Consider the following 15,845-nt stretch of genomic DNA (forward strand, 5'->3'; position numbering starts at 1 on the left):
AAGATTCTCACAGTGGGTAGGACAACAGATTATCTTTATCGAAGTTATGGATAAATGTCTCTCGACCTACTGAACCATTTAATTACCTAATCCTTTCGAACTTAGGGAATTTATATTTACTAACCAGACTTTTCCTCAGGTTAATCAACTTTGTTACAGTGTCAATTATTAAATGGAAGTTTAGTGTTTCCAAGTCCCTATCAATAATTTACTTCCTACTATATTTGATTTCGTATCTCAAGCAAATCAAAGTAGGTGCTATCTATCATTTGCAGCCAATAGACAATAATTAAAATCTCGGAATTATCAAGGAGTCCTATTACCTTTAGAATCATAAACGCATTGCATCTTACCAAGACTTAACCCATAGATCACATATTTTGGGTTAAAGAGATTTAGCCACTTATAATGTAATAAGAGAAATAACTAGATGTATTCATAATTTGAAAGATGAACTTACCACAGGATGAATAGTAACTAGTGATTCTCAGATTAGATCACAATAGAAATCCCAAAATATTGATGAAAATCTCTTCAAAGTTAATTGTTTTTAAAGCTCACAAACTAGAGAGAAAAATAACAAAATATGTGTGTCCCAAAGTAGGTTTGGAATCCCTTTAGAAAACTCTAAACTATACTTTCAATAGTTCATCCTAATTATAGAAACAAAATCACAGAGTTCAATAATCTCACGGATTAGATGACGACATTAGCTCTTTGACAACTTATCACAGATGTTGTCAATTATTCACTTCAGCTCTCATATTCTACCTTAGGCAAACGAATAAACTGACGACTTATCACAGTTATGACGGGTAATCAACAAATGTCGTTGCAACTTTCAGCTGAGGTCCACTCTTTGTTTAAGGCTAATGGAGCCTCTGATAGCTTATCACAAGGCTGATGACTTATCAGAAATATCATTAGCCATATTTCTCTTCTATTTTCTTCAGATTTCAACTTTTTTGCGTCCGTCCTTGTTGGTTTTCTTGCATCTTGGCTTCTACTGCAAAATCAAAGATAAAACAATAAAAAATGACAAAAGTTTCTTAAGACTTTGCAATTATTCTTAGTTAAAAGCCTGAAATATTTCAGTATCTACTCATACATCAACAACCTCAACTTAAAACAATTGCTCGTCCTCAAGCAACTCAAACACAACTAAGAGGATACAAAGTATATTTGGCAGTCAATCATCGATATTATCTCAAAATATCTTCACCATATCCAAGGTCAGTTACTTTAAGAACAACAGTGTATATTATTGAAGAATAGCATTGCAACACACAGGAATCAAGATAAGATATTAATTCAGCTATAACAACTATGCATAGACTAGTATTAACTATCCAAACAAGTTAGCAACTAGTAACATATCTGGTGTGCCCTCATAATAAAGGAATCCCCCTTTTTCTTATATCAGCAGTCATATATATAGTAATAGGGAGAATCAAAGGACACCCACTCTCAAAATAAAGTTCCAATCACTGTATGCCAAGTACCATAGGCTTGCCCTTATTTTCCACTGCACCCAGCTTTTTATTCTTTTTTTTTAATATTCCTTTCTATATACTCTTTTTACATCATGCACCCCTATGATAGCCACCCTAAAGTTTGACCATTTGCCTAATTTAAGGTGTATAGTATCCAAGGAGGACAAGGGCCAAAACAGGTTCGTTATGATATAAGAATGGGACGGTGACAACTATCATAAAAAGAAATAGGCTATTTAGGCACAAAATAGGGATCAAGGGGTATTATGCATACAGAGAAGGTCATTTAGGCTAAAGGTGGGCTAATATCAAAATAGCCTATGATCCTTTCCTGACCCCTATCCTTCAACTTAGGTAAGACTAACCGGGCAAGTTCTGGATTCAATATATAGAGGGGATTAAGTAAGATGTCACACGCACATGGAACACAAGTATATCATAAGTTACTACTAATTCAGTTCATGCAGCTGTTTAGAAATGATTTTTGTATCACTAGAACTAATGCCATACAATGATGCACAATGGTCATACTTAGATGCAAATCACATATTTAAACCTTCAGAACATCTGAGAGGTCCTCAAAAATCACAAAAACAAGTTAAATGCCTTAGTTATTTCTATTTTTCCTAGTCAGTTACAAAATTTTACAACAATAATTTACCCTATACCCTCAACTTAAAACAAAGAAAACTAAACTAAGGGTTAGGGTATACCTGAAGTAATTCAAGCACAGGAATCATGGGTTCCTATCCCTACTGCCGCATCTTTAGCTGCCTTATCTCCATTGGGAGCCTCACTCTATTCTGGTGTAGCTGGCCTAGCAGTTGCTGGAGGCCTACTAGTAGAGGGACCTATGAATCTCGCTCAGATGGCTGCTGCCCATTTCTTGTTGTCAATGAAGGACTCAACCTTCTTTATCTCCTCTTTTTAGTCTTCTTTCTCTCCCTTTTCTTTGGTTTTATTTCTTCATCACTATAAGTTCTCTCTCTTTTACCCTTGCCTTTCTTCTCACCCCTCTTTTTTTTTCTTTACTGGTTCCTCTGTGAGATCAAGCAATGAGATTTCTCCCTCAGACTCCTCAACTGTTGGATATACTGACACCATAAATTAGTGTTTCTATAGCTTTGAAACCTATGCTTTTACCTTTTCTAGGTCTGATCTGAATAGTGCAATCTCTGGAACTGACCTCTCTTTTGACCAGGCATTGAAATGGTTCTCTAATTCATCAATCCTACCCGGTAGAGCTTTGTAGGGCTCAAGTGTAGCCTTAACCCTCTTGTCTACCATAATAGAAAATTTTCTAACAAAGAGTTGCAGTTGAGCTTCATACTATTTGTCTTGTTTTGCCACTCTTCTAAAGTTTATCGGGTTAAAGGTGAATTCTCTTGTAGGCACTGCTGCTAAAAGAATTGTCTCATTTCCAAGAACTGGACCTACTCGTGCTGAGGATTCTGGTGGTGCATCTTCAGAATCTATACTTCTACATTAGGTGCTAAGCTAGTACCTGTAACCGGTGGATCTATTGAAACCCCTGCTCCTCTGTCAAGTGTTAGCCTTGGCTAATTTTCATTATATCAGATAGGATTCTGGATCTTCTTAGCAAGATGTTCTTCATCTAAACCTACAACCTTAGGCACATTGATTGCCTTACAAAACCTCGTAATTAGATAAGGGAAAGGATATGCCATATCGGACCTTGAGACCCAAATTTTCATCTCTTCGATGATAATCTCTCTGAAATTCAACTTATGGTCAGCCATAATACCTGTATCTAGTATTACTCTATCATCCCTAAGGATATTACCTCCATCTGTGGGCATCAAGTAGATACGTACAATACCTCACCAAAATCTTGCCTCTGGATTCAGGGAGGCCTTGAAGATCCTTTTACTCAAGTTACTCAGCCATTCAGGTTCTTCATCAACTATGAGTGTGGCTAACTAAGACCGTTGATTTTCCTGATGCTTCAACTAAGCATTGAATATAGGTTAAGTGGCCTGAGGAGTGATGTTTGGACCATAAAGAAATCCATTTATTATCGCTCCAGAAACATCCACCATGACACCCTACACTGGAAATTTATCCAACAAAGGCTGATTGATACATTTCTCCCCTTATTTACATGTGTTTTCCAAGTGATCTGGATAGTTCGCATAGAACTCCCTTACTAGTGTAGGGAAAAATGAGTTTTCTCCTCTTACAGTCCATCCCAAGTCGTAGTCACGAAATTTCTGCTCCATTTCAGGATATCTGCTCAACCCTTTAGTGATGATCCTGTTTTCTTCAAAAATTGTCCTTTGAATAGCTCTTCTGTTAGTTCTACAAAGCCCATCAAAGAAGATTTTCTGTGCTTTGGGAATTTGCCACCTAGTGTTCTCTTAAACTTTGGGGTTCTTGCATTTAACCTTAGTTTCCCAAATCAGAGATTTTTCATCATGTTGTTGCTCAGCAGAAGTGGAATCAGATGATGGTCCCTCAGATTTAGGTTTCCCAGACTCATGCTCCTCGAAATCGGGATGATTTGAATCATGCTCTTCAGTTGCATCATGTTCAGACTCTTGTTTCTCAGAGGCCGTCTACTTAGAAGCTATATGTTCAGACATTGTTAGCTTGGTATCACTCTCTTCACTCTCCTCTACCTAAATTGGTGAGGGTGGTGGAGGCTTTTTCCAGCTTATCTTCTTTCTTTTCTTTCTGAGTAGTTTCTCTTCTTTCTTATAATCGGATTCCTCATCAAAAAGATTCTGGGGTACACTTTCCTTGGTCACTTTCTTTGTAGATTTTGAGTTCTTTCCTTTGGGTACCATTATAAGACCTGTAGCAAGAGAAAAACCATTAGTCGACACTCAAGAGTATAAACAAAAACACATCAATCATTGAAGTTCCACACCCCTTGAAAAGGGCTTTTTTATGCTTTAGATCACAGGTGTGACGACATGGTCTGATAGGTCATCACGATTGTGATAGCTTATCATCCATGTCGTCAGCCTTAATAGAACAGGCTTTCTTTCCTCAACTTGTGATGACATAATTTGATAAGCCATCACAATTTTGTTAGCGTATCAGTTATGCTGTCAACTCAAAATACAACTTTCAACTTAATTTTAACTTGATTTTTAAACCAACTTCTTCTTACAATTATATTGATTCGCGTTTTTGAGCTGAGCTTTAAGTCTCAAGCTTGCACAGCAAACCCTAGTTCCCAATTTTCACAGATTGGTAGGCTAAACTTAACTCAATCTTCTTGGGAGCCTTGGTTCAAATTAGTGTATTACTTACCAACTGAAGAGAAGAGTTAGGTTTTGAGCATACCTGATGGACGACTTTAACTTTGACATTTTTAACTTAGTTATGCAAGTGAACAGGGAGTATTAAAAGAAGAGAAAAGTTCTTGATGTTGACTGCAAACTCACACTTAACAGGAAGGAAATTTTCTTTTGTTTTACTTGGAGATACTTTAAAAAGGCAAGAAAATAAACTAAGTATTGAATGGAATAAAACTTAAAGCAAAGAACAAAAATACATGGGAAGGTTGAAATACAAAGCTGTGGGCTGGGTCGGATCTTTTTAATTTAACCCAATGTTTCTACTACTCCTTTAGGCTTTCTAACAACAAAAGATGATGGCTTATCACAACTGTGATAGCCTATTGCAAATGTCGTCAGCCTTAATAGAATATGCCTCAGCTTTGATCTTGGTGACAAGGAATCTGGTGGCTTATCACAATTATGCCAGCCCATCAAATATGTCGTCAAGAATACCTAGTTGGATACATCGATTCCACCTTCTTTGAACTAGAACCTAACAACAAAAATAAATATTCTGCTGGAACCTAACTTTCTTATCTTTACTACTCAGACTTTGCCAAGACAACCTGCTGATACCTTTTTACCATATTCATAGAATACATCCATGATTAACAAAACACTAATGTTCTTTTTCTGTGTCATGGATGAGATTGTGAATCTTGCTTCTTTGTCATTTAGCTTGAACTTCAGCTCATTTATCTCTATGTCCACTATCACTCTCCCAGTTGCAAGGAATGGTCTACCCAGGATGATGGGAACTATAAAGTCCATCTCACAGTCTAGGACTACAAAATTAGCAGGCAGTATAAAGTCAGCAACCTTTACCAATACATCATGTAATATTCCTACGAGCCACTTTACAGACCTATCCTCTATCACCAATCGTATATTCATTGGGGTTGGATCCCCCACACATATTTTTTTGTACACAACGAGTGGCATTAGGTTTATACTGGTCCCTAGATCACATAGGGCCTTAGGAAAATTTAGAGACCCGATTGCACATAGAATAGTGAATGCTCCAGGGTCAGCCATCTTCTGTACTAAAGATTGTTTATAAATGGCACTACAATGGTGGATATTATCCACCAGTTCATAGCTTGCTTCCCACTTCTTTGTTACCAGATTCTTCATGAATTTGGCATATCCTGGGATTTGCTCTAGTGCCTCAACCAATGGTACATTCACGGTCAATTGTCTGAGCATTGCCATGAACTTTCTGAATTTTTCATCATCAATTTTTTTATTCAATTATTGAGGAAAGGGAGGTGGTGATCTTGGGAGAGTTTCCAACACTACCTCCTTCTCATTCTCTTTCTTTTTTCTGGAGCATCATCAGAACCACCCAACTTCTCAGACTCCATTGGATATTCTTTTTTTGGTTCATCCTCTGCCTCAGTCATATCTTCAACCAAACTTTAGCCCACAGAAGGGCTAGGTAATATCTTACTACTTCTAGTGGTAATCGCCATACATTAGCCATCATTTGGTGAATTTTGGACAGTCTCACTTGGTAACATTCTACTCTTCCTCTGGTTAAATGCTGCAGAGAGTTGGCTCATCTATTGTTCCAACTATTTGATTGCGGTGGAGTGTGAGTTTACCAACTGACTAATAGATGACTGATCAATCTTCATGGTGGTCACACTAGAGTTGGTATCCTCCACTCCCTTCAGCAACTTAGCCATCATGTCCTCCATGGACATCTTTTCAGAACTTGTTATAGCAGCCTCATAATTTTCGGGAGGGACATATAGCCATCTCCTATCATTATTATTCCTTCAATTTCCCTGCTCCCTATATTTATAACCAGGCTCATAATAATAATTCCAACCTTGATTCCCTTGGCTATTGCCTCAAAAACCCCCTAATTATTAACATAGTTTTCCTCTTCTTCTGAATCAGGATCAACCCTATCTTATGATCCTACAACTTTTACCTTCTCAGTCTTGCCTAATATTAAGTGCTTGGTTAGAAAGTGCATCTGCATTTTTAGGTGAGCCATGTTTTGGTCATGATCCTCATCTTTTTTGCATTGTTCCATAGTTATGCCCATAGAAATAGTAGGGCTGGCTACCACAGAGTTTATGGTATGCCATGCTCGACTCTGTTTGGTCATTCTCTCTAGCATTTTTGAAGCCTCTGGGAATATAAGATCAACAAATGAACCACCAGAAGCATTATCTACAATTGGTTTTGTCACAGAGTTAAGATACCTATACAAAGTCTCTATCAAGTGTATGTCCGTCATGTTATGGTTCGGACACTGCGCCAGCTTCTTTTTAAATCTCTCTCAAGTTTTATGCAACGCTTCAGTTGGGAGCTGCCTAAAGTTGATGATCGCATCACTCAACCATACCCTTTTGGAAGGTTGAAAAAACCTTTCTAGGAAAGCTCCTTTCAATTTCCTCCAGTTGGTTATAAAATCGGGTATCAGCTCATTAAGCCACAATGTTGCCTCCCAAGACAGAGACAATGGAAACAATATTAATTAGATAGTATTCTGATCCACTCCTACATTATTAAAAGATTTGCAGATGGTGACAAAGTTCACCAGATTCAAGTTGGGGTCAACCCCAGAAAGGCCACCAAACAACCCCTTCAGATTGAGGAGTTGAATCATAGTACTCATAATGTTGAATTTTGCTATAGGTGCCAACGGTGGAGGAATAATTGTACCCATTGCACCTGCTCCATCCATTCCATCACCATCATCATTGAGGTCATACTGGAATGGTTAGTAATCTTTTCTTCCTCGAAACGGACAATTCTTGTTAGCATTACGCTGTACTGGTGCAGCTACTTGCTCGACGTACCTTGGGATACCAGGGTTTAACAACTCCTATGTCCGTGAGGATTAGGTAATTAAATGCTTAAGTAGGTCGAGAGACATTTAGAGGGGATTAAGTAAGATCTCACATGCACATGGAACAAAAGTATATCACAAGTTACTACTCATTCAGTTCATATAGCTGTCTAGCAATGATTGTTGCGTCACTAGAACCAATGCCATACAACGATCCATAGTGATCACACTTAGATGAAAATAACATATTTAAACCTTCAGACCATTGCAGTGGTGCTCAAAAATCACAAAAAAAATTTAACTTCCTTAGTTACTTGTATTTCTCCTAGTCAGTTACAAAATTTTATAACAACAATTTATCTTACACCCTTAACTTAAAATCAAAGAAATACTGAACTAAGGGTTTGGGTATACCTGGAGTAGATCCAGCATGGGGATCATGGGTTCTTACCCCTTCTGCCAAATCCTTAGCTGCCTTATCTCTATCGGGAGCCTCAATCTGTTCTCGTATAGATGGTCTAGTAGTTGATGGAGGACTACTAGAAAAGGAACCTATGGCTCTCGCTTGGATGGTTGCCTCCCATTTCTCATTGTCAATGAAGGACTCAATCATTGCCTTCTTTGTCTCCTTATTTTCCACTTTCTTTCTCGCTCTCTTCTCTTTTTTTCTTTCTCCATCATTATCAGGACTCTCTCTCTTACCCTTACCTTTCTTCTTACCCCTCCTTTTCTTTTTCTTTACTGGTTTCTCTGTGAGATCAAACAATAGGATTTCTCCCTCAGACTCCTCAACAGCCGGATCTACTGACAGCATAAATTGGTATTGCTGTAGCTTTCCAACCTTCACATTTAACTTGTATAGGTATGATCTGAATAGTGTAATCTCTGGACCTGACCTCTTTTTTAAACAGGCATTGAAATGGTTCTCTAATTCATCAATCCTACCCGACAGAGCCTTGTAGGGCTCAAGTGTAGCCTTAACCCTATTGTCTACCATAGCCGTACATTATCTGGCAAAGAGTTTCAGCTAAGCTTCACACCATTTGGCTTATATTGCCTCTCTTCTAAAGTTTATTAGGTTGAAGGCGAATTCTATTATAGGAACTATAGCTAAAGGGATTGTCTTATTTCCAGGCACTAGATCTGCTCGTGCTTAGGATGTTGGTGGTGCAACTTCATAATTCTGTACTTTTACATTAGATGCTGATCTGGTGCCTGTAATCAGTGAATCTATTGAAACCCCCAATCCTCTATCAAGTGTCAGCCTGAACTGATTTTCATCCTATCAGATAGGATTGTGGGTCTTCTTGGAAAGCAGTTCCTCTTCTAACCCTACAACCTTAGGCACATTGGCTGCCTTACACAACCTCATAATTAGACAAGGGAAAGGATATGTCGTATCAGACCTTGAGACCCAAATTTTCATATCTTCGGTGATAATTTCTTCGAAGTTTAATTTAGGGTTAGCCACAAGACTTGCGACTAGTATTGCTTTATAATACCCAAGGATATTATCTCCATCTGTGGGCATCAACCAGATGCGTACAATACCCCACCAAAATATATCCTCTGGATTCAGGGAGGCCTTGAAGATCCTTTTACTTGGGTTGGTCAGCCATTCAGGTTCTCCATCAGCTATGAGTGTAGCTAACCAAGATCATTGATTTTCTTGATGCTTTAATCGATGATCTGAATCATGCTCTTCAGATTCAACATGTTCAGACTCTTATTACTCAGAGGTCGTCAACTCATAAGCTGTATTTTCAGAGGTTGTTGGCTCGGTCTCACTCTCTTCATTCTTCTCCACCTCAACTGGTAGGGTTGGTGAAGGCTTTTTAAGCTTATCTTCTTTCTTTGCTTTGTGAGTAGTGACTCTTCTTTCTCATAATCAGATTCCTCATCAAAAAGATTATGAGGTACACTTTTCTTGGTCACTTTCTTTGTAGATTTTGAGTTCTTTCCTTTGGGTGCCATTATAAGACTTGTAGCAAGAGAAAAACCATTAGTCGACACTCAAAAGTATAAACACAAACACATCAATCATTGAAGTTCCACACCTCTTGAAAGGATTTTTTTATGCTTCAGATCACAGGTGCGATGACATGGTCTGATAGGTCATCATGATTGTGATAACTTATCAGCCATGCCATCATTCTTAATAGAATAGGCTATCTTTCCTCGACTAGTGATGACATAGTATGATAAGTCATAACAATTATGATAGCTTATCATCTCTGTCGTCAACTCAAAACACAACCCTCAAATTAATTTTAACTTGAACTTTAAACCAACTTCTTCTTACAATCACATTGAATCGCATTTTTGAGTTGAAATTTACGTCTCAAGCTTTAACAGCAAACCCTATTTCTCGATTTTCACATATTAGCAAGCTAAACTTGACTCAATCTTCTTGGGAGACTTGGTTCAAATCAGTGTATTACTTACCAACTGAAGAGAAGAGTTAGGTTTTGAGCATACCTGATGGATGACTTCACCTTTGACACTTTCAAATTAGTTATATGAGTGAGAAGGGAGTATTAAAAGGAGAGAAAAGTCCTTGATGTTGACTTCAAACTCACTCTCAAAAGGGAGGAAATTTTCTTTTGTTTTACTTGGAAATACTTTTAAAAGGCAAGAAAATAAACTAAGTATGGAATGGAATAAAACTTAAAGAAAAGAAAGAAAATACGCAGGAAGGTGGAAAGACAAAGCTGTGGGTTGGGTCGGATCTTTTTAATTTAGCCCAAAGTTTCTGCTACTCTTTTAGGCTTTCTGACAACAAAAGCTGATGGCTTATCACAACTGTTATGGCCTATCGTGAATATTGTCAGCCTTAGTAGAACATGCCTCAGCTTTGATCTCGCTGACGATGAATCTGATGGCTTATCACAATTATGACAGCCCATCAAATATGTCATTAGGAATACCTAGCTAGATACATCAATTCCACCTTCTTTGAACTATAACCTAACTACAAAAATAAATATTTTGCTGGAATATAAAAATTTTGGTTGCCTCCCAATAGCGCTTGATTTAGTGTTGCGGTATGACTTTGTTATCTTGACTACTCAGACTTCGCTAAGACAACCTGCAGATACCTCTTTACCATTTTTATAGAATACATCCACAATTGAGAAAACACTCATCTCCTTTTGTTGTGTTATAGATGAGTGTATTGTGAATCTTGCTTCTTTGTAATTTAGCCTAAACTTTAGCTCATTCAGATCCATGTCCACTATCACTCTCCCAGTTGCAAGAAATGGTCTACCCAGGATGATGGGCACTTTGAAGTCCACCTAACAGTCTATGACTACAAAATCAGCAGGCAGTATAAAGTCAGCCACCTTTACCAATAAATATGTAATATGCCCACTGGCCACTTTACAGACCTATTCGCCATCACCAATCATATGTTCATTGGGGTAGGATCCCCCATAACCCGCTTTTCATACACAGTGAGTGGTATTAGTTTTATATTGGCCCCTAGATCACATAGGGCCTTACTAAAATTTAGAGACCTGATTGCACATAGAATAGTGAATGCTCCAGGGTCGGCCTTCTTCTGCACTAAAGTTTGTGTAGAAATGGCACTACAATGGTGGAGATTATCTACCAGTTCATAGCTTGTTTCCCACTTCTTTGTTACCAGATTCTTCAATGAAATGACACTACAATGAACATATTTTTTTGTTATCCAAGAAAAGAAAACTCTGTACTTTTTACCTCTTTTTGTAGTACTTACTACTTTATCTACCTGGATAGAAGCTTGCTTTAAAATTAGAAGGAAAAAAAGATTTCTATATAGATATGTCATCTGTTGCAACAGATAGCAATATCTTTTTAAAAATCCCAATAACACAGTCATATGTTGCAACAGATACAAATATCTGTTTAAAAATCCCTTTTCATTTGATAATAAAATCAGATATGTCAACTGTTACAAAAGATATCAATATCCTTTTAAATATCCTAATAGCTCAGTTATCTATGATGACAGATGCAAATGGCCATTTTATAATTAAATTAGATATATCATCTATTATAACAAATATCAATATAAATTAGAAAAATTTCAACAGTTTAGTCATCTGTCATAGTATATGCAAATTTCTATGTGATAATCAAATTAGATATGTCATCTGTTGCTACAGATGTAAATATCTGTTAGAAATTTCCACTAGCTCAGTCGTTTATTTAAAATTTTTTTATTACAATTGATTTTGGTGGAACTAGGCATGAATGAATGAGCTCATAGGGTTAACAATAACTTTAATTGAGTTTTTGCAATGGCATGGCATTGGTATTGCGTTCATCCTGACCCGAGTCGTCAATCGATCATTCTGAGTTGAAATGAGCTCTCAATAACTTAATGTTAAGATTGATAGTACCTAAATTAATTTAGGTGGAACTAGGGATGAACGAATGAGTTCATAGGGTCAACTACAACTTCAATTAAATTTTTGCAATTGGTGTTGGTATTGGGTTCATCCCAACCCAGGTTGTCAATCGATCACTCTAAGTTGAAATGAGCTCTCATTAACTTAATGTTAGGATTGATAGTACCTAAATTTATTTAGGTAGAACTAGGGATTAATTATTGATTTTGTAGGATCAATAACAACTTCAATTGAGTCTTTACAATTGCATGGCATTGATATTGTGTTCATCTCGACCCGGGTCATCGATCGATCACTCTGAGTTGAAATGAGCTCTCAATAACTTAATGTTAAGATTAATAGTACCTAAATTTATTTAGGTGGAATTATGGATGAATGAATAAGCTCATAGGATCAACAACAACTTCAATTGAGTCTTTACTATTGCATGGCATTGGTATTCCATTCATCCCAACCCGAGTCATCGATCGATCACTCTGAGTTGAAATAAGCTCTCAATAACTTAACGTTAAGATTAATAGTACCTAAATTTATTTAGGTGGAACTAGAGATTAATGAATAAGTTCATAGGGTCAACTACAACTTCGTTTCACTCTTTGCAATTGCATGGTGTAGGTATTACATTCTTCTCGACCTAGGTCATCGATCGATTACTCTGAGTTAAAATGAGCTCTCAATAACTTAATGTTAAGATTAATAGTACCTAAATTTATTTAGGTGGAACTAGGGATTAATTTATGAGTTTATATGGTCAATTAAAACATTAATTGAGTCTTTACAATTGCATGACATTGGTATTGTGTTCATCCCGACTAGGGTCATCGATCGATTACTCTGAGTTGAAATGAGCTCTCAATAACTTAATTTTAGGATTAATATTAGCTAAATTGATTTTGGTGTAACTAGGTATGAATGAGTTAGTTCATAGGGTCAACTACAACTTCAATTGAGCCTTTGCAATTGGTGTTGGTATGGCGTTCATCACGACACTGGTCGTCGATCGATCACTCTGAGTTGAAATAAACTCTCATTAACTTAATATTAAGATTAATGGTACCTAAATTGATTTAGGTGGAACTAAGGATGAAAGAATGAGTTCATAGGGTCAACTAGAAGTTCAATTGAGTCTTTGCAATTGGTGTTGGTATTGCGTTCATCCCGACCAGGGTTGTTGATCGATCTCTGTGAGTTGAAGTGGGCTCTCATTAACTTAATATTTTTAAAAATAGTATATCTTTTGAAATTTTTAAAATTAATTAATATCAATTCAGATCAAATTTACAATTTCAAAACTTGTCATTCTTTTCCATAATTACAAATCAACCCACACAAATCATCTATTTATGGGAAAAACTTTTCCTCATTTCAAATCTGAAGTTCTCGCTCCTCTCTCCCTCTCTCTCTCTCTCTCTTTCAATAGTACAGACAATAACTTCTCAACATATTGCTCAACCCTTCAAAACAGATTGATTTTCTTCCTATTTTTGACCATATAGTTGTTATTTTTGACTTCATTCTGGCTTGTATCCATTGTTTCATCTATCTTCACTGGTAATAGAGATTGAGAATATTTCTACATTTGTTCTTTATTCTAAAAATTTGGACTTTTTAGTTAATGATGAAAAAGAAGACTTTTAGTTATATTATCTTCGAGAATAGGTTAACAATTTTATATTTTGATGCTAAAAAAGTAGGAAGCACCTGAGAAAACACTAGTTTTTGTCTCAGTATTTTGTTGACTATCATTGTATTATTGGATGGTGTTTATAGTGTTATTGGTTGATGTTGTTGTTGGTGTCGGTATTTGTATTTTTGGTGGTGGTGTCAGTGGTCTTGGTATTGGTATTGGTGGCATTGGTGGTGGTCTTAGTGTCATTATTAATGGCATTGGTTGTGGTGTTGGTGGTCCATCAATTGCAACAGGTGGGATATCAGTTGGGAGATATTAAATAGGTTTTCAAATAGATTCCCCATCTGTTCCAACTGATGGGTTATCTGTTGGAGTATATTTTTTTGTAATGTGGCGTAGAATAGTTTATTGAAATTTATCTTACCCTTTTTAAAAAAAAATTATGCAGACATCAAATGCAATGTATATTTTATTTTTCTATTATTTATAGTTAAAAAATGTCTTCCAAAAGAAAAGAAATGAAAATGGATCAACTTTTGACCACCCAACAAAAATGGCTAGAGTACAAATATTTTCAGAGGAATTTTCTGAACAATTTTAGTCGAGGAAAAATGAAGCTGAGAAAAGTGATAACTACTTCTTACCAATGGAGCGTGAAATAATATCAAAATCCCAGCATGATTCTGTCAAAACCATTAGTATGACAGGTTTCGAGTTGCGATGCCGATGGATAGCCCTGACAAAGTAACTGGTGATATTGTACTTAAATGTCAGTTGGATAAATGTTTTGTTGAATTAAGGAGAATTATGAAGAATGAAAACATAGATAGACTTTTTAACAAGAGCTGCTTTGCATACTTTCTTGAGCTACTTGAGGACTACACTCTTCATTTCCTAATGAGCATGATATATGGTATTCTCAAGCACAGGATCAAGTACGCGGAGGATGATAAGGATCTGAAGGAGGAAAAAAAAAAGATAGATAAAATCTGGTAAACTATTGTGGCATGCCGGTTTGTTTTAGGTTGAAAGATCTTGCCATAGTGATGGGCTTGAGATGTGATCATCCAAAAAAACCTCTCATCAAGGAAACACCCCACAAAGAGTCCTCCTAATGCAAGGGAAAAAAAGATGGGTTGTTGGGTATCGTTGGATGTAGTAGCTACAAAGCAGAGGATTTGATGGCAGATCTCAAGGATAAAGACATACCAAAGCACTGCAGGGAGAAATTATGCTTAGTTTAGTTTGTCCATATCATTTTATTGGAAAGAGATATTAGGAAAGTCATAGAAGATGATTTGTTGGTGCTTGCTGATGATTTGGACAAATTTAACTACTATCCCTGGGGATATGATAGCTACTACTTGACTATTTAATATTTACTGACAAAGCTGTCCACAGGGACGATCATATTATATAGCTTTCCTTGAGCTTTCACAGTAAAATTGATCATTAATTTTACTCATCCATTAATTTATAATGAATGTACTTATTATGACTTTTTTTTCTTACTTTCTGTTTATATTTTTTAGGTTTGGGCATGTGAAGTCATTACTTCCCTCTGAAAACAGTTTAAGGATTATCCGTATGAGGTTTCTTATCCAAAGATCCTTAGATGGTTGGCGGCTACAAATGACAGAAAAAAATATTAAAGAACAGGAGGTTGATGTATTTAACCCTCCGGATGATGCAGTACATCTTCTTTCAACTTAAATAATTTGCCTCAAAGAAATATATTGAAATAGATGTTCCATCTATTATAAAATATGGGTTGTCTATTACAACAGATTACCCATCAACTGTAACTGGTGAAACAGGTGGGTAATCTATTGTGACAGACGATCCATATTTTGCAATAGATTAACCATCTGTTGCTCTGGTTCTCTGAACCCGACTCAAAAGATTACCCATATGATGCAAATTATGCAGGAAATGTGTAATCTGATGCAACATATTATTAATCTATTCTGACATACAGACCAACTATTGCGGCAACTAGATCGTCTATTGCATAAGTGTGTTGTGTTAACATCCATGTAACCCAACTGACTGCAAATTATTATTATATGATTTAAATGTCTCCTATATTTTTGTTATAAGTTGTGCATCCTTAGATCGTGCCTACTGTTTATAAGTTGGGGATGACTTCTTTTCTTACTCTGGGTTTTGTTAATACAAAAGAAGACCAAACGGTGGTGTTAATAAAGAAGG

General features: G+C 36.5%; 1 protein-coding gene across 1 annotated transcript; it reads right to left on the reverse strand.

Annotated features, from left to right (window-relative positions):
• Window positions 1–5,347: 5,347 nt before the first annotated feature.
• LOC107849172 lies at window positions 5,348–6,204 on the reverse strand. Its single transcript, XM_047401685.1, has 2 exons — window positions 6,101–6,204; window positions 5,348–5,999 (listed from the first exon to the last, which is right to left on the reverse strand). Exons 1-2 carry the CDS (start codon window positions 6,202–6,204, stop codon window positions 5,348–5,350), a joined length of 756 nt encoding a protein of 251 aa, XP_047257641.1.
• Between the last annotated feature and the right edge of the window lie 9,641 nt (window positions 6,205–15,845).

Source organism: Capsicum annuum, chromosome 12 (assembly GCF_002878395.1).
Source record: "Capsicum annuum cultivar UCD-10X-F1 chromosome 12, UCD10Xv1.1, whole genome shotgun sequence".
Taxonomy (NCBI): Eukaryota; Viridiplantae; Streptophyta; class Magnoliopsida; order Solanales; family Solanaceae; genus Capsicum; species Capsicum annuum.

Coding starts and splice junctions, on each gene's coding strand:
- LOC107849172 (XM_047401685.1), bottom strand. CDS start 6,204: ATGACTGAGGCAGAGGATGAACCAAAAAAAGAATATCCAATGGAGTCT. Junction 6,000..6,100: donor AGAAAGAGAATGAGAAGGAG/GTAGTGTTGGAA, acceptor GGCAATGCTCAG/ACAATTGACCGTGAATGTAC.